Genomic DNA, 25,339 nt, shown 5'->3' with positions numbered 1-25,339 from the left:
GTGAACCCAGGAGGCGGAGGTTGCAGTGAGCCGAGATCATGCCACTGCACTCCAGCCTGGGGGACAGAGCGAGACTCTGTCTCAAAAAAAAAAAAAAAAAAAAAAAAGGTGCTTGGAGTTTAGCCGCCTCTGTTGTGTGCGCTGCGTGATTGTCAGTTTCCCACCACCTTTCCCTGTTAGATCTGCCTGGTGGATGGATGCCATTCATTTCATGAGACTCCATCCGTTACATATAAAGTTTGGCTTTGAAACAATCACAGTGGTACTTCCTGTTTGGCCTCAACATGTTTGAAGATGTGTATCTATTGAATGATTTCCAGTTGTCCTTGTATGTGCTAGATTTTGTGCTCTGCTCTAAAAGCAAAAAGAGGCCATAGGCTAACAGGGTTAGCAAAGGGAGAGCAAAATGGGAGACCAAATGTTTTTTGTGATGCATGAGAAATAATAAGTCTTCGGGAGTGTCAGTAACCACCTCCTGGGATTTCAGAGTTCCAGGGGTCGGAGGTAAGCTCTTAATAGCTGTGCGTCACTGGCTCACCCCTGGCTATTAGATCCCCTCCCCGGAGAATCGCCTTCTGAGGACTTTGTGACCGCACACTGTAGTTCCTGCTCTTCCCCCAGTTGCCAGTGTCTGGTGGGTGAGTGAGCTCACTTGTGACTGGGGCATGAAGGAGATGATCCTAGGGAGTCTCTTAACTTAGTCCAGAAATCCTCCTTCCATTGCTTGCTTTGTCTCCTTTTTCCCTTGAAGTTTATTTGTTAAAGACAGACTAACCAACCTGCCTGGTTGTCTGTGCTGGAGTGTTTCCCAGGCCGTTGTGTAGCACCGTTGCCTCCATGTGGGGTCATTGAACACGCTCCCCTGTCTTCAGGTTCCGTTGCCTCCGTGTGGGGTCATTGAACACGCTCCCATCTGCAGGTTCTGGAGCTTTGGTCACATTCACTTTTTTGGTAAGATTACTTTATAGGCACAGGCAAAATCCTGAAGGTATGATTTTAAAAATTGTTACCATTGCAAAAAATAGCACCTCAAACAAGAACAGTTGTGTTATTTTTACCCATCTGCCTTCCGCTCAATTCTTGGCCCTTATTAGCAAGGTCATGTCTAACAACCATGCAAAGCAGCATCCTCCCTGCCCTCCCTGGCACACTTCACCCGTTTGGTGCCTGTGTATGCTCCACGTGGTTACCTGTTAGTCATCTGTCTCCCTCAGACTAGCAGCCAGCCTGGTTCATGCTGCTCAGCACTGTGCCGAGGCGCCACGGTGCCTGTCGTGTTGAAGGGAGGGTCTGCACATGCGCTGCTCTGCAGCTGTGTTAGTGGTCGTGTCCTTTTATCAGTTGTGGTGGTGCCCTGCTCCCCTTATTCTTCACAGTATTGTTCGGAGCGGTGCATAAAGGGAGCAGGGCCTGAGGACTTTCCGTTGCCCTTTGAATTGCCACAGTCTTAACTTTGGAGATTGACCTGGACTTGGGAATGAAAGAAAAATGGAAAAGTGAGTGAAATTGGTTTAAATTCCTCATGCAGACTCCTCTCTCTCAAAATACTGCTTCATCTTGGAGGTGAGCTGTGATCCTTGTGTGGCTGGTCAAATTAGCAAATTTCCTGCCCCTGTGTAAGACACTGGGGCCTCACTGGGGCCAGTTTGGACTTCGGAAGTTTAATCACTGTAAGGCTGACAGAGCACTTTCAGATTGGTTGTCTGATTTAATCTTCATTTTAGCCCTGTCATGTAGGTAACACCATTCCTATTTTGAATTAAGCAGATCTGAGTAAAAAGCAATTTAAAGCAGCATTATTTGTATGTCGCAGAACCAGAAATTGAAATTATTTTTCAATATCTGTACCCTATTTTGTAATTGGCAAACTTGCAGCCTGAATGTCGTTATTGCTGACTGTGTAATTTGGGGTCCTGCGGGCACCGCTGAAGTGCCGCTCCTAGACTCTCAGGGGCCTGGATGAGAGGCCTGGGCTGCTGCATTGCCATGAAAGTAGAGGCATTACACGGAACACATTGCAATGCAAATGTGAAATATTCTGACTTTAAAAATCATGCTAACTAACACTTGACTCACAAAGATGTTGTTCTAAAGTAGGGGCAGATTCCTTCACCTACTTGCTTTTAAGTTATTTAAATCTCTCTGAAAAGGATTTCCAAAACTGAAATTCTAAATAAAAGCCAATGGCAGATATGGGTCATCGGGAAGGATAGACATGAGACCTCAGCAGACCCTGTCTTAGTGGATTAGACGGGCAAGTTCTTGGAGTCAGCACAGCCAGAGCTTAGCCGTGACATTGGCACTGGAGGAGAGGAGCCCAAGCCAGGTAAACCTGATGGTGGGTGTTCTAGAAGGTTTGGGGGACTAAGGATAGTGAAGAGAAAAGCAAAAGCAATAAAATGTAAGTACGACTTTTAAAATTTACATTTATTTTTTAATTTTCAAAGGAAGCTGCGTCAACATTAGGAAGTTTAGTAGAAAAACGTGACTAATAATTATAATAAAAATGCTGTTAGTCTTTTTAACTGTCTTTCTTTAAAGTAAGTATATTTTTCTTTTCTTGTTTTTTTTTTTTTTAGGCAAGGTCTCACTCCATTTGGCCACACTGGAGCATAGTGGCGCAGTCACGGCTCGCTTGTAGCCTCAGTTTCCCGGACTCGAGTGGGTTCTCCCACTTTAGTCTCCCAAGTAGCTGTGACTATAGGCGTGTGCCACTACGCCAGCTAATTTTTTGCATTTTTAGTAGAGGCCAGGTTTTCGCCATGTTGTTGCCTACCCTGGTCTTGAACTCCTGGGCTCAAGCTATCTGCCAGCCTCAGCCTCCCAAAGTGCTGGGACTATAGGCATGAGCCACCGCGCCCAGACCTATTTTAATTCTAATAAAGCAGCTAAAATTACTACCTGCGACTGGGTGCGGTGGCTCATGCCTGTAATCCCAGCACTTTGGGAGGCCGAGGCAGGCAGATCACTTGAGGTCAGGAGTTCAAGACCAGCCTGGCCAACATGGCGAAACCCTGTCTCTACTAAAAATACAAAAATTAGGCAGGTATGGTGGTGCATGCCTGTAATCCCAGCTACTTGGGAAGCTGAGGTAGGAGAATCGCTTGAACCCAGGAGGCGGAGGTTGCAGTGAGCTGAGATCGCGCCATTTCACTCCAGCCTGGGCCACAGAGCTAGACTCAGTCTCAAATAAAATAACTATATGCAAATTTATATTGTTTTTCACTTAGTATATAGTAAGCGTTTTCCCAAATTATTACTCTCTCCATTATTGTTCTTAACGATATGTTACAGTTCTTCCAGTAACTATTTAGAGACAAGATCTTGCTGTGTTGCCCAGATTGGAGTGCAGTGGTGCTATCATAGCTCACTGCAGCCTTGAACTCCTGGGCTCAAGCGATCTTCCCACCTCAGCCTCCCAACTAGGTAGGACTACAGGCACGTTCCACCATACCCAGCTAATTGCATCAAGTAACTTTTTGTTTGAGATGAAGTCTCGCTCTGTCACCCAGGCTGGAGTGCAGTAGCATGATCTCCACTCACTGCAGCCTCCGCCTCCCGGGTTCAAGTCATTCTCCCACCTCAGCCTCCTGAGTAGCTGGGATTACAGGCACACGTCACCACACCTGGCTAATTTTTGTATTTTTTAGTAGAAATGGGGTTTTGCCACGTTGGCCAGGCTGGTCTCGAACTCCTAACCTCAGGTGATCCACCTGCCTGAGCCTCTCAAAGTGCTGGGATTACAGGTATGAGCCATTGCACCTGGCTGCATCAAGTAACTTTAAAAAGTTAACTTTAGGCTGGGTGTGGTAGCTCAAGCATTAGATTAGAGTCTAGCACTTTGGGTGGCCTAGGCAGGAGGATGCCTTGAAGCCAAGAGTTTGAGACCAGCCCAGGCAACATAGCAAGGCCTTGTCTCTACCAAAAATTTCAAAAATAGCTGGGTGTAATGGGTGGTGTCTGCTTCTAGTCCTGGCTACTCTGGAGGCTAAGGTAGAAGGATGGCTTGAACTTCAGTGAGCTATGATTGTGCCACTCACTCCAGCCTGGGCAACAGTGTGAGACCCTCACAGGCATTTTTTTAAAGATGTTACTTTAACTTATTTTATTTAAACTGAAGAGTATAAAAAAAATTTTTTTTTAATCTTTCTTGATTCTAAGACCCCAGATTAGCCTCTGCTAACTTTGTGTGTTGGTGTGTAGGGGGGTTAGTAAGCAAACTGTATTTGAAGAATAATGAGAAGAATAAAAGCTGCTCACCTGTTTCTCTGTCTCCAAAAACACCACCATTAACATCTGATGTGTCTAGAAAAAAGATAGCGGGCCGGGTGTGGTAGCTCACGCCTGTAATCCCAGCACTTTGGGAGGCCAAGGCGGGTGTATCACCTGAGGTCAGGAGTTCGAGACCAGCCTGGCCAACATGATGAAACCCCGTCTCTACTAAAAATACAAAAAATTAGCCAGGCGTGGTGGCGCATGCCTGTAATCCCAGCTACTCGGGAGGCTGAGGCAGGAAATGAATCGCTTGAACTCAGGAGGCGGAGGTTACAGTGAGCCAGCACTGTGCCACCGCACTGTAGCCTGAGCAACAAGAATGAAATTCCATCTCAGAAAAAAAAAAAAAAAAAGGTTGGCTTGCTCTGGCATTGGTGTTTGTCCTTTTTGTTCACACAAAAGCATCATGCTTTGTATTCTTGTTCCATTTTTGTTTCGTTCACTGTCTTCATGGTAAAGATGAACTAAGAGCCACTGGGAAGGCTGTTAGTTTCTGTGAATCAGAAGGTTGCTTCCCTTAAGTTCTCTCTTCCTGGCACCTGGTGCTCTTGCAGCCCATGGGGAATGTGGTGGCCACGCTTTCTCATCTCTCCTGCCTTATCCCATCAGCCATTCGCCGTGCCTGAACTGCTGCACAGGGTGTCTGTGGGGCGTGTCCACATTACAAAAAGATGGTACTGATCATTGAGTTTATCTCCAAAATTTTTTTTTTAAATTTGATTTTAGAAAATACATTTTTAGTCTGGGCATGGTGACTCATACCTATAACCCCAGCATTTGGGAGGCCGAGGCGGGCAGATCGCCTGAGGTCAGGAGTTCCTTACCAGCCTGGCCAATGTGGTGAAACCCCGGCTCTACTAAAAATACAAAAATTAGGCGAGCGTGGTAGCATGCACCCGTAATTCCAGCTACTAGGGAGGCTGAGGCAAAATAATCACTTGAACCTGGGAGGCAGAGGTTGCAGTGGGCCGAGATTGCGTCACTGCTGCACTCCAGCCTGGGTGATAAGAGCGAAACTCCGTCTCAAAAAAGAAAAGAAAATATATATCTTTATCCTGGAGACTAGAGAATGTAATTTAAAAGAAAAATTGAAATGCCTGACAATAGATTTCTCTTATCACTTCTGTATGTGGATTGAAGAGGATCTTACCAGGAAATTTATTTTTATTGCTAACAAAAATAGGAGAGTGTGTGTGTGTGCGCGCGTGCGTGCGTGTGTGTGTACAGCGTTTTGCCATATTGCCCAGGCTGGTCGCAAACTGCTGGGTTCAAGCAGTCCTCCCGACTTGACCTGCTAAAGTCTTGGGATTACAGGTCACCATGCCCAGCCAGGAATACACTTTTTTAAAAAAATTGACAAACATAGGTTTTGAGTCTCTTAATTGAAACTCAAATGTCGACACAGGAGAGAGTATAATAATTTCTGCTATTAACTATGAAAAAGAAGTCCATCTGGTTGTGTTCTCTTTTCATGGGACTAAAGATTAAAGTTAGCAAGTTTTGGTGTTACTGCTGAAATTTTGTGAGGTCACAAAGTTATATTGAGTTCATTTTAAAGATACTTAGATTTTTGGTAAATTTGTTTCTCTAGTCTCAAGACATATAGCTGGGTGATGGTTGTGTACATATTCTTGTATAATACGTGAAAAGAACATCTACTTAAAAGCAGTATATAAGATTTCAGGAGTTATCCCACCTAATGATGGAATTTGGGCCTTTAAACCCCCACCCACCACCCTCCAGCCACAAGGAACATCTCTTTTTTTTTTTGCGACAGAGTTTCGTTGTTGTTGCCCAGGCTGGAGTGCAATGGCGAGATCTCGGCTTACTGCAACCTCCACCTCCCAGGTTCAAGCGATTCTCCTGCCTCAGCATCTCGGGTAGCTGGGATTACAGGAATGCACCACCACACCCGGCTAATTTTTGTATTTTTAGTAGAGATGGGGTTTCGCCACGTTAACCATGCTGGTCTCAAACTCCTGACCTCAGATGATCCACCTTCCGCAGCCTCCCAAAGTGCTGGGATTACAGGCGTGAGCTACCGCCCCCAGCCGGAACATCATTTTTGAGGCATCTCAGAACATGCTTTTCTGTTTCCCCAGATCCCAGGAGTTTGTTGTTTTTAGTCCCAAATATAAAAATTAGCTTTACTTTTTAGTGTTTAAATTAGGATCAGAAACTGTGCGTTAACTAAAGCAGTTTAATTCAGGGTACTTCATAACGTTAACTTGTTTTCTTCATGTTGATTTTGGAAGGAATTCTGTAAAATTGTGTACATAATATAACACGATCATGTGTGAAATACAAGTGAGTAGTGTCAGGGCATGCAGAAAGAATGCAAGGCAGAAGGCATCCAAGCAGAATCCATTTGAGACGCTACTCATATTGTCCTGGCACTCTTACTGTTCCACACATTAACATTCATAAGTTGTAGTCCTTAGAATTTATATGTGAAAACCAGGAAGAGAATTAACCAGTCTTATCCCTTAAGAATAAACTGCCCTTGAGGTGTGACCTTGTCCATACCTAATTCCAGTGATGCTCCATGTGTGCAGGGAAGACTAAGGTATTTTCCCTTAGTGAAGTTTTCCTCGTGATTAAAACATCAGTTTAAAATAATGCCTTTAGAAACACCTGTTTGGTCAGAAATCTTTCTGACACTGTGTTGCTGTGCACCCTGCCTCCCCAGAGAGCGGTGGCAGCAGGACGCCTGGTCTGCGTGCTCATGTCATGGCGCTTGCCTTGCAGGCCTTTCTTGTTCGTGGATTGTAGACATCAAGTATCTATACCGTAGGTCATTCGAATTCCTTTATGCACACTAGGAAAGTTTAAACTGGAAACTGTGACGGCTGAACTTCTTAGGTCATCGGATAATTTCCCACAGATGGGTTTTAATCTCAAGAAAATAACTGCTGTCAATTAAATTTTGATGTATATTATATTAACCTTTTGACTTTTACACAAAAGTTATAATGGTAAAATTGATCCTCTGTGTAATTTATGTAGGAAATTGAAGTGCTTGCATAAGCAGTACTTGCATATGAGAGCTAATTGTAAGGGATTAAAGACATTAGCAACTGTATCCTCAGCTTTGTTATACTTCAGTCATACTTAACGATTAACAGCCAAGATCTACCATCCTGGCTGACACGGTGAAACCCCGTCTCTACTAAAAAATACAGAAAACTAGACAGGCGAGGTGGCGGGCGCCTGTAGTCCCAGCTGCTCGGGAGGCTGAGGCAGGAGAATGGCGTTAACCCGGGAGGCGGAGCTTGCAGTGAGCTGAGATCCGGCCACTGCACTCCAGCCTGGGCGGCAGAGCGAGACTCCGTCTCAAAAAAAAAAAAAAAAAAAAAAAAAAACAGCCAAGATCTTGGTCAGAAACACAGCCTCCATTTATGACATTCTCTTGGGAAAATAAGTCTGTTGTTTAACAAGGTGAGTTAGTTTTTACTCTGATTTCAGGAATATTGTCTAACATGACTAGGGCGAACAGACAGGGCGGCTTGCACTGAGCCTGATTTAGCCTGTACCTGTTAGGATTAAGGTGTTGTTTCTGAGCCTCCTGGGACCCCACGGCTCACCTGGGTGGGAGAGTGGGTTGTCCCTGAGCCAAAAAACTGCTGGACGCCACCCTGTGTGCTCTTAGGTTTGCCATGCGAGCATCCTGACAGCTTTTGACCGGTAGCGGTTCATGATTACTGAGATGAGGTGGCTTTGAGATTCTTGGTTGCCAGGTTGCCACTGACCCCCATTCCATGAAGTAACTTCCTCTAGGTCTTCATGTGATAGCTATCCTAAATGTCAGGTTTTATTTTTTTTATTTTGAGATGGAGTCTCGCTCTGTCACCCAGACTGGAATGCAGTGGTGTGATCTTGGCTCACTGCAACCTCTGCCTCCCATGTTCAAACGATTCTTCTACCTCTGCCTCCCAAGTGCACCACCATGCCCAGCTAATTTTTGTATTTTTAGTGGAGACGGGGTTTCACCGTGCTAGCCAGGATGGTCTCGAACTCCTGACCTCATGAACTGCCCGCCTCAGCCTCTCAAAGTGCTGGGATTATAGGCTTGAGCCACCGTGCCCACCTTAAACTTTCAATTTACTTTTCTAACCTGCTTCCTTAAATTATTCAACAGTTGTTTATTGTTTGTGCTTGTCTTTCTGTTTCAGATCTCACATTCTTGGAGGTGGCATCGAAGAGCACTAAGATCAGAAGATGAGTGAGCTTGACCAGTTACGGCAGGAGGCCGAGCAACTTAAGAACCAGATTCGAGTATGTAGTTGTGTGTGCTTGGTTTTATTAATCGTTTGAGTTTTAGGTTAGCTGTTACTTGTTTTAGGAAAAATGATTTACAGGATGACTTGTTCTGTGTTTTATATTGAAATTGAATCTTAGTTGGCCCGGGATGTACTAATTATAGATCTAGATACTTGGCCTAGTACATTGTTTTCGGGATTTTGCTTTCTGTATACAATTTGTTATTTGAATATACACCAGATGTCTCTATAGAATTTATAAGTGTCTTTTGCATTTTTTATCATAACCTTGAAAATTTGTTTGTTATACTCTGGGCCACTGATCAGCCTGTGGTATCTGCCTCCCTCTCCTGAATATTGGGACTATTGACAGCAGAAATCTTGCTTAAAAATAAGAGTATTAACAACAATAAAAAAAAAGTATTTCAGATATATCTGATGTATTTTTTTCCTAATTTTGAAAGCACATGTTCCCTAGCGGTGATGATTGGAATCTACAGCTTCTGATAGACTACTAGATGGAGCAGATATATCTAAATCCAAGATAGCGGCTGGGTACAGGGGCTCACGCCTGGAATCCCAGTGGTTTGGGAGCCTTAGGCGGGCAGATCACTTGAGGTCGGGAGTTTGAGACCAGCCGGGGCAACATAGTGAAACCCCATCTCTACAAGAAATATAAACATTAGCCGGGTGTGGCAGTGTGGCCTGTGGTCCCAGCTCCTCGGGAGGACATTAGCTGGGCGTGGCGGTGTGGCCTGTGGTCCCAGCTACTCGGGAGGCCGAGGTCAGAGAACCACTTGAACCTGGGAGGCAGAGGTGCCAGGGAGTCGATGGCGCCACTGCACTCCAGCCTGGGCGACAGAGCAAGACCCTGAAAAATAACAAAAATTGAAGATAAAAACAACCGTGTGTAAATAAACTGCACTGTGAAAAGAATACCTTTCACAGAATTCTGAAACATTAAATTTCAGTCTGTGATTGATATAGGATGTTAAGTTGCAGAGTTCATAAACTTTTTTTTGAGAGAGTTTTGCTCTGTTGTGCCCAGGCTGGAGTGCAGTGGCGCTATCTCTTCTCACTGCAACCTCTGCCTCCTGGGTTCAAACAATTCTCTTGCCTCATAACTTTCTGAAAAGTGAGGAACAGTAGGTCTAAATGGAATTCCTTCTGCTCCTACTTTTGTGAAGCAGTACTTCTAGTAAATATTTTATAGAGAAACAATTAATGCAAGTATATATTTCCTTTCTGAAACCGCTGATGTGAAGAGTAAGAGAAAAAGAGGCAGACTTCTCAGGAAAAACCAGGTCTTCAGTATGTTTTTAGGTTTTGTCCATTTGATGTAAGAGCTTTCTCTTACTCTTTTTATTTATTTATTTATTTATTTTTTGAGACGGAGTTTCGCTCTGTCGCCCAGACTGGAGTGCAGTGGCGTGATCTCAACTCACTGCAAGCTCTGCCTCCCGGGTTCACGCCGTTCTCCTGCCTTGGCCTCCTGAGGAGCTGGGACTATAGGCGCCCGCCACCACACCTGGCTAATTTTTTGTACTTTTAGTAGAGATGTGGTTTCACCACATTAGCCAGGATGGTCTCGATCTCCTGACCTTGTGATCCGCCTGCCTCAGCCTCCCAAAAGTGCTGGGATTATAGGCGTGAGCCACCATGCATGGCCTAGAAATCAGAATTTTAAAGTTTATCCTGAAAATGTCTTAAATAGTAGTGTGATTTGGCCTATTTGAAGATATTTCATTTTTCTGACAGCAGTAAGTTGTTCACAAATAGTGGACTTGGATCTATTCATAGCAGATGGAAAGAGCTTGTATGGCACAGGTGCAAGACACCCAAATTTTAAAAATTAAGGCCAAAAGGAGCTGTTGCACCTCCTCCCGAGGTTTGGGCCCTGTCACATTGTGAATTCCCCAAGGCCTTCTTGCACAGGGGGCTCCCTCTTGGGCTGGCACGAATGTCACGTGACATTCCCCACATGCTCTTGTTGCCACATAAAAAATGTAAAAAGAGGCCGGGCACGGTGGCTCACGCCTGTAATCCCAGCACTTTGGGAGGTTGAGGCAGGTAGATCACGAGGTCAGGAGATCAAGACCATCCTGGCTAACACAGTGAAACCCCGTCTCTACTAAAAGAAAAATTAGCCAGGCGTGGTGGTGGTGGGCGCCTGTAGTCCCAACTACTTGGGAGGCTGAGGCAGGGAATGGCGTGAACCCGGGAAGCGGAGCTTGCAGTGAGCCAAGATTGCGCCACTGCACACTGCAGTCTGGGAGACAGAGCAAGACTCCGTCTCAAAAAAAAAAAAAAAAAAGTAAAAGGAGATATGGCCGTGCACCGTGGCTCATGCCTTTAATTCCAGTACTTTGGGAGGCCAAGACAAGAGGATTGCATGAGCCCAAAAGTTTGAGACGATCCTGTATAAGGTAGGAAGACCCTGTCTCTTTAAAAAGAATAAAAAGAAAGGAAACAGAAACAGGTGGAATTAACCCTAACAAGGTTTTTTTGGTTTTTTGTTTGTGTGTTTTTGAGACAGGGTCTCTGTCAGTCATCCAAGCGGGAGAGCAGTGGTGCGATTACCGCTCACTGCAGTCTCCCCAGTAGCTGGGACTACAGGAGCATGCTGCCACACCTGGCTGATTTTTTTTATTTTTGTAGAGACAGAGTCCACCATATTGCCCAGGCTGGTCTTGAACTCCTGGGCTCAAGGGATCTTCCTGCCTCGGCGTCCCAAAGTGCTGGCAGGTGTGAACCACCACGCCTGACCCAACAAATTTATCTAAGGCAATATATCTAAAATATTATTATTCAATATGTAATTAATACATTTTAATTGAAATATTTGACGGAGTTTTTCTCCCAATTTTTCTGGTTCCATTTCCTGTGCTCAGCAGCCACATGCAGCTCATGGCCCCCGTAGCGGGACATTCACTAGAAGAGGTGCCTAGCTGCTTTGTCTCTGAAGTGCCAGGAACCAGGAACCACGCTGTGTTAGTTCCTTTGCACAAGACAGGGACAGCAACAGCTGGTGAAGTCGTTTTACCCCAAATGGTAAAGGAAGACTTATTTTTAAAATGTAGAACATTTTTTCCTGATTGCCCAAAGAATACACGCTTGTTGAAGAATGCAGAGCATAGTGAATCAAACAAGAAATTGTGGATGATTCTAAAAGGGGTTGTTTTCTTTCTTAGATTCGTTTTTCAGCCAAGAGACCCTTAAAGGATCTTGCATGCTCCTTTTGATTATTATTGAGGAATCACAGGCTCTCAAAGGGATGCTGAGTAAAACATGATGTGCCTTAAAATACACAGAGTAGCTGATGGAGTAAGAAAAGCTCCGCAGGATGCACAGGTGTAGGTGTGTTCTGGAGCGGCATGCCAGCCAGTGCAAGGGAGCAGGGTCCATTCACGTGAGACGCAGCTGCACTGGATGCCTGGTCCAAAACATTCAGTGACTCCACGCTGAGCAGGGCCCAGGCTTTAATTTAGGATGAAACCCCAAAGTAAGTGTGTTACTGTGTCATTTGACATAAATCCAAAAAGGATGAGAAATCAACTGATAAATGGCTTGGATATGTTCATCTCTGGTTTAAGTGGACATCATAATATGTATCTGCAGGAGTCCATTAAACTGGAAATTAATCTGAAAGAACTTGAAGATTTTATTCTTTGTTAAGCAGTTACAGAGCTTGTTTCCATTGAAAGACTTCTTCCTACAGTTTTAAAAGTTGAAGGTGTCTGTTCTCCAGAGTGCTGCACTCAGTTACATAAGCTGGTTATTGGCTAAAATAAAGACTGAATTGAAGTTATCTGTATTTTGTTTTTACAGTAGTTTTTCCTTCTGTTTAACAGTAGCATCACCACAGTCTGTTACACTGTACCTTAAGAAACTCATTTTAGTCTTTGAACACTAACCAGGGGGAGGTTGCTTAAATCTCATGTTTTATTTTCTCCGTTTTAAATTTTCTTATGATGTTTTAAAATCAAAGGCTATAACATCAACAAGAATGGTATTCAAAAACAAATATTAAACTCGGTACTTGCCAGGTAACATTCATTGACAAAAAGGCTTTTGCTGCTCTAAGTATTTTTCATCCCCCTTACTCCAAATGTTACTGCTTGCATAGAAATACTCGATTTTTTGTGTGTCTTAATTATAAGCAGAATAACCAATAAGAGCTTAACTAAAGATGAATTTGGAATGTATAAATTTGTATATTTATAATAATCTCAATGTATTTCCTTTTTTTTTTGAAACAGCGTCTGGCTGTGTCACCCGGGCTGGAGTACAATGGTGTGATCTCAGCTCACTGCAACCTCCACCTCCCGGGTTCAAGTGATTCTCCTGCCTCAGCCTCCCCGAATAGCTACGATTACAGGTGCCAGCCACCATGCCTGGTTAATTTTTGTATTTTTAGTAGGGATGGGGTTTCACCATGTTGGCCAGGCTTGAACTCCTGACCTCAGGTGATCCATCCACCTTAGCCCCTAAAGTGTTGGGAATACAGGCATAAGCCACTGCGCCTGACCAATATATTTCCATATTATCAGTTTATAAATATTCCCATAAGCTTCCTAAAGTAGAAATCATTTGCAGTGAGCAGTTTGCCCCAAAAACCTGAACCACTGGGAACTCGTCCTCCACCTCCCCCGTGTGGGGCACTTGGATGCACGCCTGTAAGGGCTGCACATGCCATTTGCCATTTTGAAAGTAGGTGGTCAGATGACAGCATATAAACACATTTTTCTTACTAAAAAGTGTCAGCTGGGCGTGGTAGCTCTCGCCTATAATCCCAGCACTTTGGGAGGCCAAGGGGGAAGGATCGTTTGAGCCCAGGAGTTCAAGACCAGCCACAGGCAACATGGCAAGATCCCCATCTCTACAAAAATAAGGCCGGGCGCGGTGGCTCAAGCCTGTAATCCCAGCACTTTGGGAGGCCGAGATGGGTGGATCACGGTCAGGAGATTGAGACCATCCTGGCTAACACGGTGAAACCCCGTCTCTACTAAAAAATACAAAAAACTAGCCGGGCGAGGTAGTGGGTGCCTGTAGTCCCAGCTACTTGGGAGGCTGAGGCAGGAGAATGACGTAAACTTGGGAGGCGGAGCTTGCAGTGAGCTGAGATCCGGCCACTGCACCCCAGCCTGGGCGACAGAGCGAGACTCCGTCTCAAAAAAAAAAAAAAACAAAACAAAAACTAAATAAAAAATAAATAAAAATTAGCCGGCCATAGTGATGCATGCTTGTAGTCCCAGCTATTCAGGAGGCTGAGGTGGGAGGGTCACCTGAGCCCAGGAGGTCGAGGCTGCAGTGAGCTGTGATGGCATCACTGCACTCCAGGCTGGGCAGCAAAGCCAGATCCTGTCATAAAAATAAATAAATACATAGTTAAAAAAAAAAAAAAAAAAAAAGGCCGGGCAGGGTGGCTCACGCCTGTAATGCCAGCACTTTGGGAGGCCAGGGTGAGCAGATCACCTGAGGTCAGGAGTTCTAGACCAGCCTGGCCAACATGGTGAAACCTCATCTCTACTAAAAATACAAAATTAGCTGGGTGTGGTGGCGCATGCCTGTGGTCCCAGCTACTCAAGAGGCTGAGACAGGAGAATCACTTGAACCTGGGAGGTGGAGACTGCGGTGAGCTGAGATCGCAACACTATACTCCAGCCTGGGCAAAACAGAGCAAGACTCTGTCTCAAAAAAAAAAAAAGAAAAATTATTGTGATTTAAAAAAAAAGTATACCCACACTCAAATTTTAAACCTTTTTTAGTTAAAGCCATTGTCTTGTTTTCCTTTATGATATCTTCCTGTTATAAACATATGTTCTCTTTTGAGATTTCCAGGTCTGTTTTCTAGTAACGTTGATCCCTTAGTAATGAAGACATTTGAGTGAGCATTGGTGGGTCCCTTCACAGTGCTTACTGCTTCCACAGGCCATGGATAGAGGAGAAACGAGAGCAGCCAGAGAGGCTCATGTACATCTGGTTGTCTGGCTTCAGGTCCCTTGCTCTTTTTCCATAGAATTTATTTATTTTTATTCGTTTTCCTTTATTTATTTATTTGTTTATTTATTATTATTATTATTTTTTTTTTTTTTGAGATGGAGTCTTGCTCTATTGCCCAGACTGGAGTGCTGTGGTGGGGTCTCGGCTCCCTGCAACCTCCGCCTCCCGGGTTCAAGCGATTCTTCTGCCTCAGCCTCTTGAGTAGCTGGGATTACAGGCATGCGCCACCACACCCGGCTAATTTTTGTATTTTTAGAAGAGACGGGGTTTCACCGTGTTGGCCAGGCTGGTCTCGGACTCCTGACCTCAGGTGATCCACCCACCTCGGCCTCCCAAAGTGCTGGGATTATAAGTGTGAGTCATCGCGTCCAGCCTGTTTTCCTTAAATGTTTAAATGTTATTTTTAGTAGAGACAAGGTCTCACTTTGTTGCCCAGGCTAGTCTTGAACTCCTGGGCTCAAGCCATCCTCCTGCCTCAGCTTCCTAAAGTGCTGGGATTACAGACGTGAGACCGCGCCCTCCATAGAATTTAGAATTAATGATTGTTTCTCTTGAAAACAAAGTACTTAGTTAATGCGATCTGAAGAAAAGGTTTTTGGGCTGGATATCTGGTCCTTTTTATACTTTTTCTTTGGGCCACAACCTTCCTGACCCTGGATGGGCGTTGTAAAAAGAGCAAGACGTGTGTGCCAACCTGTGCAGCACTGAGGGCACAGGCAGCACCAGGTCCCAGGGTGTTCGGGTGCTGCCCCAGCTTGCAGTTTGGTTTCCTTGGTGCTGACCACAGCTGTGGGTCCCCAGGAATATTGTGCTGCAGGCCTTAGACAGATTTGGGTGTTACTGATTCTCTGTTCACCGTGGCCTGAACAGTCCACAGATAGCAGTAGACCATGGGGTGTTGAGATGCGAGGAGACTCCAGCATTCTTTCACATTCTGCTTTTGCTCCTGACAGCTTAGGAAAGCTCTCTTTGAAACTTTGGTATGTGTGGACCTAAGATTGAATGTATCTGAAACGTTGCTAATTTCTCACTGTCCTTGCTTCCCAGGACGCCAGGAAAGCATGTGCAGATGCAACTCTCTCTCAGGTAAGAGCCCACTGAGTCACGCAGAGCCATCTGCCTGTGAGGAGGCTGGCACAGCACCCACACCTGGAGCCTCGGGAGGGCTCTGCTCGGATTCTTTCCTGCGCAGTGAGGATGCCAAGCCTCTGTGTGTAGTGCTTTTGTTAAGAAGTCGTACTGATGGTAGGCATAGGAAATGGAGGGGCTTTTTGAGATAAAAAGGAGATATCTCAAGCCTTAAATAATTATTTACCTGTTACAGAGGGTAATAGTTGTAAAATATTGTTATTGTCTTAAAATAAGGTATTTTGAAGCTCCTCTCCTTAACAGAATCTGCCTCAGAACTTTGATTTCTAATATCCAATTTGGTAATACCTCAAAAAGTTAAACAGAATTATTGTATGACTAAGCAGTTCTACCTGTAAATACATGCCCAACAGAATTGAACACTGGTTTTCAAACAAACACATGTGCGTAGATGTTTGTAGCAGCACCATTCACAATAGCCAAAATGTAGAAACCACCAAAATGTGCGTAAATGAATGAGTGGAGAAACAAATTGTGGTGTGTCTGTTCCTTGGAGTATTATCAGCCATTAAATGGACCTCAGTACAGTCAAAGGCTACAACATGGATAAACCCCTAAATACTATGATATGTGAAAGAAGCCAAATAGAAATGACTGTGTATTGTGTGGTTCTATTTATATGAAATATCTAGAATAGTAAAATTCATTGAATCAGAGTGGACTAGTGGCCAGCAGGGGAGCTAGGGAAGAGAGGGAGAGGAAGTGAAGAACAGGGAGTGACTGCTAAATCAATGTCGGGTCTCCTTTTGGGATGATGAAGATGTTTTGGAACCAGGTGGTGGCAGTGGTTGCACAACACTGTGAGTGTACTAAATGCCACTGGACTGTATACTTAAAAATGGTTAATTTGATGTTATGTGAACTTTACCTTATTAAAAGAATGAAGTCCATCCCAGCACTTTGGGAGGCTGAGGCAGGTGGATCACTTGAGGTCAGGAGTTCAAGACTAGCCTGACCAACATGGTGAAATCCCATCTCTACTAAAATACAAAAATTAGCCAGGCGTGGTGGCACACACCTGTAATCCCAGCTACTCAGGAGGCTGAGGCAGGAGAATTGCTTGGACCTGGGAGGGAGAGGTTGCAGTGAGCGAAGATTACACCACTGCACTCCAGCCTGGGAGACAGAGCTAAACTCCATCTCAAAAATGAAAAAAAGGCCGGGCGCGGTGGCTCACGCCTGTAATCCTAGCACTTTGGGAGGCCGAGACGGGCGGATCACGAGGTCAGGAGATCAAGACCATCCTGGCTAACATGGTGAAACTACTGAAAAAAATACAAAAAATTAGCCAGGCATGGTGGTGGGCGCCTGTAGTCCCAGCTGCTCGGGAGGCTGAGGCAGGAGAATGGCGAAGCCATTCCATCTGGGAGGCGGAGCTTGCAGTGAGCCGAGATCGTGCCACCGCACTCCAACCTGGGCGACAGAGCGAGAGACTGTCTCACAAAAAAAAAAAAAAGATAATAAAAATAAAGTCCAAAGAATTGGACAGAAATGTGAAAGAAAAACTATATTCATACTTCTGAAGATGATTAAGTTTTTTACATTGTCCAGATGTTTTAGGGGATGCACTTTATTGAGGTTAAATTGCAAGTTAAAGAAAAAAAAATTAGGTTACATAGAATTACCTGAATTTCAATTCTGAGAAGCTCTTTGGACTGTCCATTTTTTAAAACCCGCTGTTGTGATCCACTTACTCCATTTGCCAGCCTGAGCTCATTAACATCAGTGTCTGTATGTAGGATGGGCTCAGCTGGTGTGTGTACAGCTAATGCTACAAGTGATGGTCGTGCAGAAGCAGGTGTCATCCTGGCCCACACATAGCCTGACATAGGAACCAGCTATTAAATTGTAGTGTCAGGAAGAAGAGTTGTGAGTTCTCAAATAATTCAGAGACCTAGGAGGAGCTGGTCCTGGATGGACAGGGAGAGGAGGAAGGAGGCAGGAAGAGCACAGCAAGTACTTCAAGGCTGGCCGTGTTCGTGTGCATGCATTGGAGGGCAGGGCACACAGGTTCCTGATGACCAGCCAGACTAAGACTCGGTAAGAGGTGCAGAAGGGGTTCAGTGCAGAATGCCACAGTGGAAGCCACTGGAGAACTCTGGGAAGGCTGGCAAGAGGTAGGCACAGTGGGTGAGCCAACAGCCTTGACAGGGATGGGAGATGAGGAGAGTCATTTAATCACAGATGTTAAAGTTACAGAAATGTTTTTATTTTCAAGATCACAAACAACATCGACCCAGTGGGAAGAATCCAAATGCGCACGAGGAGGACACTGCGAGGGCACCTGGCCAAGATCTACGCCATGCACTGGGGCACAGACTCCAGGTAGGCGTGGGCATGAGCAGGATGCTGCTTGATACGTTCAGGGGCTGCTCTGTTTTCCTAGGGGAAGATAACCTAAACCCATTTGCTGTGTTGTGCAGTGAAAATATTAGGAAGTTGGATCAGAACTCTGGGTGTGCCACATGCAGCACTCACAGATGCATATTCCCTGTCCAGTTTCCACTTACTTGGGCTGAAAGGACACTGCCATTCCTTCACTGTCTGAGTCATATTAATAGAAGTTCTGATTTTTCTTTCTCCCTTCTCACATCTCTTTCAGTTTCTAGACCTCTGTCCTCCCAGTTCTACTGTATCCTACTTATGGGAACTTGGGGAAGTTACCTCTCTGTGCCTGTTTCTCAGGGCTGGTTGGCCCTCGCCCTCTTGTGATTTCAATGCCCTGGCTCAGGAAATCACCGAACCTGCCCCGAGGATCCTGAGAGATTAAGTGTATTGAGCCTTAGAACAGCGTCGTGCTGTGTGTGCTTTACTGTAGCAGACACACGGGAACGCACTATGAGCTGTTTTCACCGTTCTCTCACCTGGCCTGTCTGCCCTGCGTTCCTTTGGTTTACCATCCCCAGAGATAATTCCCTTCATGGGCTCCTATTTCTTCTTTTCTTTTCCTTTTTTTTTTTTTTTTTTTTTTTTTTTTTTTTTTACGACGGAGTCTTGCTCTGTCGCCCAGGCTGGAGTGCCGTGGCGCGATCTCGGCTCACTGCAAGCTCTGCCTCCCGGTTCACGCCACTCTCCTGCCTCAGCCTCCCGAGTGGCTGGGACTACAGGTGCCTGCCACCACGGCTGGCTAATTTTTTTGTATTTTTAGTAGAGACGGGGTTTCACTGTGTTGGCCAGGATGGTCTTGATCTCCTGACCTTGTGATCCACCCCCCCCGGCTTCCCAAAGTGCTGGGATTACAGGCGTGAGCCACCGCGCCAGCCTCTTTTTGTTGTTGTTGGAGACAGGGTCTCACTCTGTCAGTCATACTGGAGTGCAGTGGTGTGATCATATCTCACTGCAGCCTCGACCTCCTAGGCTCCAGCAACCCTTCATACTCAGCCTCCCAAGTGGCTGAGACCATAGGCATGTGCCACCACGCCTGGCTAATATTTTTGGTTTTTTTTTATAGAGACAGGGTCTCCCTTTGTTGCTGACACTGGTTTCAAACTCCTGGCCCCTAAGTGATCCTTCCACTTCGGCCTCCCAGAGTGCTGAGATGATAGGTGTGAGCCACCACCACTTCCAGCCTATTTTTTGTACTTTATATGCCTTGCTTCTCCACCAGGCATCTCACCTCTATGACCCCGCACTCTCATTTAGAGGCTATTACAAAGTCTTACTTGCTGCCTGTTCTATCCAAATAATTTAATAAAATACTATTGGATTTGTGTAGCTATGACATGCTCGTTCAAGCACCTGACGTAACAATTTTTAACACGCCCTTCTTTGAGTAGTATTTCTTTGTATTCCGTTGTTAGTGTGGAATTTTCTGCTTGGCTTTTTCTTTGTTGGTGAAATTGTCCGCTTTAGAGCACAAACAGCTAGAGAACAAAAGATTCTATCTTTAGTTTGTTCTATATAGTATCCCATACAATTCCATATGCAAATGAGAGCTCACATGATGGTTCCAATGATGGCAGGAGTCAGAAAGAATAAAAATGGGAAGGGGGAGGGTGGGGAAGTGGGGAAATGATGTTCGGAGGGTACAGAGTTTTAGTTAGGAATAAATTTTAGAAATCTGCTGCACAGCACGGAGACTGTAGTTCATAATAACATGTGTTTCAAAATTGTTAGTAAAGTAGACTTGAAGTGTTCCCACCACAGAGAAAATGTTCCCACCACAGAGAAAATGGGAAGTGATGGGTATGTTTATTAGCTTGATTTATTTATTTCGCAAGGTGGATATATATGAAAATACCACATTGTACTCTATAAATGTATATCTAATTATTTGTCAAAAATTGTTTTAAATATTCAAAGTAAATAAGTAACCAGGCACATTGGCTCATGCCTCTCATCCCAGCACTTTGGGAGGCCAAGGCAGGTGATGGCTTGAGCCCAGGACTTCAAGACCAGCCTAGGCCACATGGCGAGACCCCTTCTCTACAAAAAGTACAAAAATGAGTTAGCTGTTGTTGTGTGCACCTGGAGTCCCAGCTACTCAGGAGGCTGAGGTGGGAGGATCACTTGAACCCAGGAGGCAGGGAAGCAGAGCTTGCAGTGAGCCGAGATCACCCCACTGTGTTTTAGCCTGCAGGACAGAGTGAGACCCTGTCTCTAAATAAATAAGTAAATAAGTATATACTTTGTGAATTCAAAGTTATTCCTTTAAAAAAATTAAAAAGAATTAAAAAAATATGTTCTGGCCGAGTGCAGTGGCTCACCCTTGTAATCCCAGCACTTTGGGAGGCCGAGGTGGGCGGATCACTTGAGGTCAAGAGTTCGAGCCAACATCGCACAACCCTGTCTACTAAAAATTTAAAAATTAGCTGGGCAGGCCGGGCGCGGTGGCTCAAGCCTGTAATCCCAGCACTTTGGGAGGCCGAGACGGGCGGATCACGAGGTCAGGAGATCGAGACCATCCTGGCTAACACAATGAAACCCCGTCTCTACTAAAAATACAAAAAAATTAGCCGGGCGAGGTGGCGGGCGCCTGTAGTCCCAGCTACTCGGGAGGCTGAGGCAGGAGAATGGCGTAAACCCGGGAGGCGGAGCTTGCAGTGAGCCGAGATAGCGCCACTGCACTCCAGCCTGGGCGACAGAGCGAGACTCCGTCTCAAAAAAAAAAAAAAAAAAAATAGCTGGGCATACTTGCTGTAGTCCAGCTACTTGGAAGGCTGAGATACACAAAAGTTACGGTGAGCCGAAATTGCGCCACTGGGTGACAGAGTGACATCTGACTCAAAAAAAAAAAAAAGAAAGAAAAATGTTGTTACTAGTCTATCTATGTTAGAACTTATTGTCAAAAGTAGTTGCGAAACAAAACAATATGCTACCTCTGGGGCCTTTCCTCCATGTGTGGGAACACTGGTGTCCAGATCAGGCAGGTTAGTGGAGTGGACAGTGCTGTTGCTGGGCAGTGTTCGGGTACTCAGAGCACTGCACCACCAAGTAATGTGTCTCCTTCACCAGCCGGGCTCTGGACTGGGTAGTCTGGAAGGGATGAGAGTGACCTGCAGGCAGATTGTTCAGGAACCTAAGAGATGGGTGTGTGACCTGAGCAGTGGAGGTGGGGCTCGGGCTCAGGGTGGGTGGGGTGGGCGCCAGATCACTGGATGGGAGACTTTATGATCCGTCTGTCTCAAACACACTTTGTGTCTTGAAAGCCCCAGGATTAGAAGGAAGAAAAGCAAGGGCTGACAAAGCAGGACCAAGTTCAGAGTCATGGCCACCCTGTGAGCAAGGTGGTGTTCAGTGAGGCCTGTGGGAGGCTGGGGTGCCACATTGGTCCTTGTTCTTGGACAGGGTGCTAGGTGCATGGCATTTGTTGTATAATTGCACAGTCATGAGAAAACCAAAATAATATTATGGAGAACCTCTGCTTTCCAGAGCCTTCTAGAGAGTGCTTGTTCTAAATAGTCATTTGTTTCTGGATAGGCTAGTGTTTGCCTCTTTAAGGTCCAAAAGAGTTTTTTTGGGGGGAGGGTGTGTGTGTGTGTGTGTGTGTATGTGGTGTGTCTCTATCGGGGGGAGGGGGTGTGTGTGGGGGTGTGTGTGTGTGGTGTGTCTCTATCGGGGGGAGGGGGTGGTGTGTGTGTGTGTGTGTGTGTGTGTGTGTGTGTGTCTCTATCCTTGTTCCATAAGCTCTCTTTTTTTTTGTGCACAACGTGCAGGTTTATTACACAACGTGTAGGTATACCTGTGCCATGTTGGTTTGCTGCACCCATTAACTCGTCATTTACATTAGATATTTCTCCTAATGCTATCCCTCCCCCTGCCGCCCACCCCATGACAGAGGGTGGAGGGTATATATTTTCTTTAATCTTCGTATTTCCTGCCTTCATAAACAAATGTTACCGTTTAAGACTTTTTTCATGACTTAAAGCTGTAATTTATGAATACCAGTTCTTTGTTGTTGTTGTTGTTGAGACAGAGTCTCACTTTGTCACCCAGGCTGGAGTGCAGTGGTGTGTGATCTTGGCTCACTGCAAGCTCAGCCTCCTGAATAGCTGGAACTACAGGCGCCTGCTGCCACACCCGGCTAATTTTTTTGTATTTTTAGTAGAGATGGGGTTTCACCATGTTAGCCAGGATGGTCTCAATTTCCTGACCTCGTGATTTGCCTGCCTCGGCCTCCCAAAGTGCTGGGATTACAGGCGTGAGCTACCGTGTCCAGCCTATGAATACCAGTTCTTGGCCGGGCGCGGTGGCTCAAGCCTGTAATCCCAGCACTTTGGGAGGCCGAGGTGGGTGGATCACGAGGTCAGGAGATCGAGACTATCCTGGCTAACATGGTGAAACCCCGTCTCTACTAAAAATACAAAAAACTAGCCGGGCATGGTGGCGGGCGCCTGTAGTCTCAGCTACTTGGGAGGCTGAGGCGGGAGAATGGCGTGAACCCGGGAGGCGGAGCTTGCAGTGAGCCGAGATCACGCCACTGCACTCCAGCCTGGGAGACACAGCGAGACTCCGTCTCAAAAAAAAAAAAAGAATACCAGTTCTTTCACTGTGTTTGTTTGATTTATGGACACTATGAAACAGTAGAAATGACTATTAATTTGTCTTTCTTTCTTTCTTTTTTTTTTTTGAGATGAAGTCTTGTTGCCCAGACTGGAGTGCAGTGGCAGCTCACTGCAAGCTGGACTTACTGCAAGCTCTGCCTCCTGGGTTCATGCCATTCTCCTGCCTCAGCCTCCTGAGTAGCTGGGACTACAGGCTCCCCCCACCATGCCCAGCTAATTTTTTTTGTTGTATTTTTAGTAGAGACGGGGTTTCATTGTTAGCCAGGATGGTCTCGATCTCCTGACTTTGTGATCTGCCTGCCTCGGCCTCCCAAAGTGCTGGGATTACAGGTGTGAGCCACCGTGCCCGGCCTAGTTTGTCTTTCAAAACTACATGAGGCTAGACACGGTGGCTCACACCTGTAATCCCAGCACTTTGGGAGGCCAAGTCAGGTGGATCCCTTGAGTTCAGAAGTTTGAGACCAGCCTGGCCAACATGGTATAACCCCATCTCTTCTGAAAATACAAAAATTAGCCAGGTGTGGTGGCGAACGCCTGTAGTTTCAGCTACTCAAGAGGCTGAGGTGGGAGAATCGCTTGAACCCAGGAGGTGGAGGTTGCAGTGAACCAAGATTGCACCATTGCACTCCAGCCTGGGCAACAGAGTGAGACTCTGTCTCAAAATATATAGATATAGATATATATACACACACACGCGTGCGTGCACACATTGCACTCCCGCCTGGGTGACGGATCGAGACTCTGTCTCAAAAAGCAAAACAGAACACAAAGCTACATGAAAGGCCAGGCACCGTGGTTCACGCCTGTAATCCCAGCACTTTGGGAGACTGAGGCGAGTGGATCACCTGAGGTCAGGAGTTTGAGACCAGCCTGGCCAACGTGGTAAAACCCCGTCTCTACCAAAAGTACAAAAGTTAACCGGGTTGGTGGTGGGCACCTGTAATCCCAACTACTCAGGAGGCTGAGGCAGGAGAATCGCTTGAATCCAGGAGGCAGAGGTTGCAGTGAGCCAAGATTGCACCACTGCACTCCAGCCTGGGTGACAGAGTGAGGCTCTGTCTCAAAAAAAAAACATACAAAAAAAACTACATGCGAGGTGAGGCCCACAATGACTACTTGTTATGTATGTATGTATTAACGTATCAGATGTACATTTGTAATATGTTTATCAATATATTTATTTGTACTAAAAGGTGACTTTTTTTTTTTTTTTTTTTTTTTTGAGACTGGGTCTCACTCTGTTGTCCATGCTAGAATGCAGTGGTGCGATCCTAGCTCACTGCAGTCTTGAACTCTGGTGCTCAAGCAATCCTGCCTCAGCCTCCTGAGTAGCTGGTACCACAGGTGCACATTACCGTGCCCAGCTGATTTTTTAAAAATATTTTTTGTAGAGACCGGGTCTCCCTATGTTGCCCATGTTGGTCTCAAACTCCTAGACTTTACCGATCTCTTATCTCAGCTTCCCAAAGTGCTGGGGTTACAGACATGAGCCACCACCCTCCCTCCTTTGAGTAAAATGAAGGGCGTTAGGTGTTTTGATTTTTGACAGCTACTTTCAGGGTCCTGGAGCCATTTAGCTTGCTTCCTGGCTCTCGCCTCTATGTTCTAGGTGAGTGGCACCTCAGATAATTGATTGTTGAGTAGGTAAAGGCACTGGCAGGCAACGTGAACCCAGCTCTCCAACAGCTCTCTAATCCGGGACTAGGAGGCATGTCTTCTCTCACCTTCTGGAGGATCAGTCGACAGCTTACATGTCCCTAATCCCTCTGGAAGTCAGCAGTTATTAAGCTCTCTGACCGGGAGACCTCTGTAAAGGTGATCCTCCTAATCTAGGAGGATGAGCTGCTTTAGATCAGCTCTGATACTCAACAGAAAGTCTCAGAAGGGCTGGGCAGAAATAAAGCTAGAGAGGGAACCTTATACCATTACATAGAAATAATTTTCAGTGTTTTAATATGTTGATGACAACCTGGATTGAGAAGTTTGCTTTAAGAATTGCATCTGAAGGCTGGGTGCAGTGGCTCACGCCTGTAATCCTGGCTGAGGTGGGCAGATTGCCTGAGCTCAGGAGTTCGAGACTAGCATGGCAAAACCCTGTCTCTACTTAAAAATACAAAAAGTTAGCCAGGCATGGTGGTGCACATCTGTAATTCCAGCTACTGGGAAGGCTGACGCACGAGAATTGCTTCAACCTGGGAGGCAGAGGTTGGAGTGAGCTGAGATTGTGCCATGTTGCTCCAGCCTGAGTGACAGAGTGAGACTCTGTCTCAAAATAATAATAATAATAATAATAATTGCATCTGAAAAATAATAGGATGGGAGCCTACACTTAGTTTTTAGTTCTGTGATAAATTTTGTAATAAATTGCAGGTGAAAAGGCTTTTATTTGTTAAACTCATTGACACCTTTGTAAAGTTAGTACTTAGTGTATCAAAACATCTAGTTTGATATTAAAAGTCTCAGTTATCAACAAAACTTGAGAGAGCGTTACTCCAGCTTTGGGTCAGCTTTAAGAAGTCACATATGTTCACAGCTGAAATAGTTAAAACCTGCGTTTTGAGGCACCGTGGCTTACACCTGTAATCCCAACATTTTGGGAGGCCAAGGCAGGCGGATCACTTGAGGCCAGGAGTTGGAGACCAGCGTGGC

At 45.5% G+C, this 25,339-nt stretch overlaps 2 protein-coding genes across 6 annotated transcripts in view; one reads left to right on the top strand and one right to left on the bottom strand.

Annotated features, from left to right (window-relative positions):
- The window catches only part of GABRD (gamma-aminobutyric acid type A receptor subunit delta), a 378,620-nt gene that overhangs the window by 200,354 nt on the left and 152,927 nt on the right, over nucleotides 1-25,339 (bottom strand). The window lies entirely within an intron of this gene.
- GNB1 (G protein subunit beta 1) overlaps nucleotides 1-25,339 on the top strand; it is a 112,169-nt gene that overhangs the window by 61,699 nt on the left and 25,131 nt on the right. For all 5 annotated transcript variants that reach the window (XM_050786283.1, XM_050786256.1, XM_050786280.1 and 2 more), the window contains 3 exons: nucleotides 8,448-8,550; nucleotides 15,585-15,623; nucleotides 17,905-18,011. In XM_050786283.1, the coding sequence (XP_050642240.1) occupies nucleotides 8,494-8,550; nucleotides 15,585-15,623; nucleotides 17,905-18,011 (203 nt within the window). In that variant the 5' untranslated portion in view covers nucleotides 8,448-8,493. The remainder of the gene's footprint in view (nucleotides 1-8,447; nucleotides 8,551-15,584; nucleotides 15,624-17,904; nucleotides 18,012-25,339) is intronic.

This window comes from Macaca thibetana, chromosome 1, assembly GCF_024542745.1.
Source record: "Macaca thibetana thibetana isolate TM-01 chromosome 1, ASM2454274v1, whole genome shotgun sequence".
Lineage (NCBI taxonomy): Eukaryota > Metazoa > Chordata > Mammalia > Primates > Cercopithecidae > Macaca > Macaca thibetana.
This window is presented reverse-complemented; position numbering and strand designations above follow the sequence as displayed.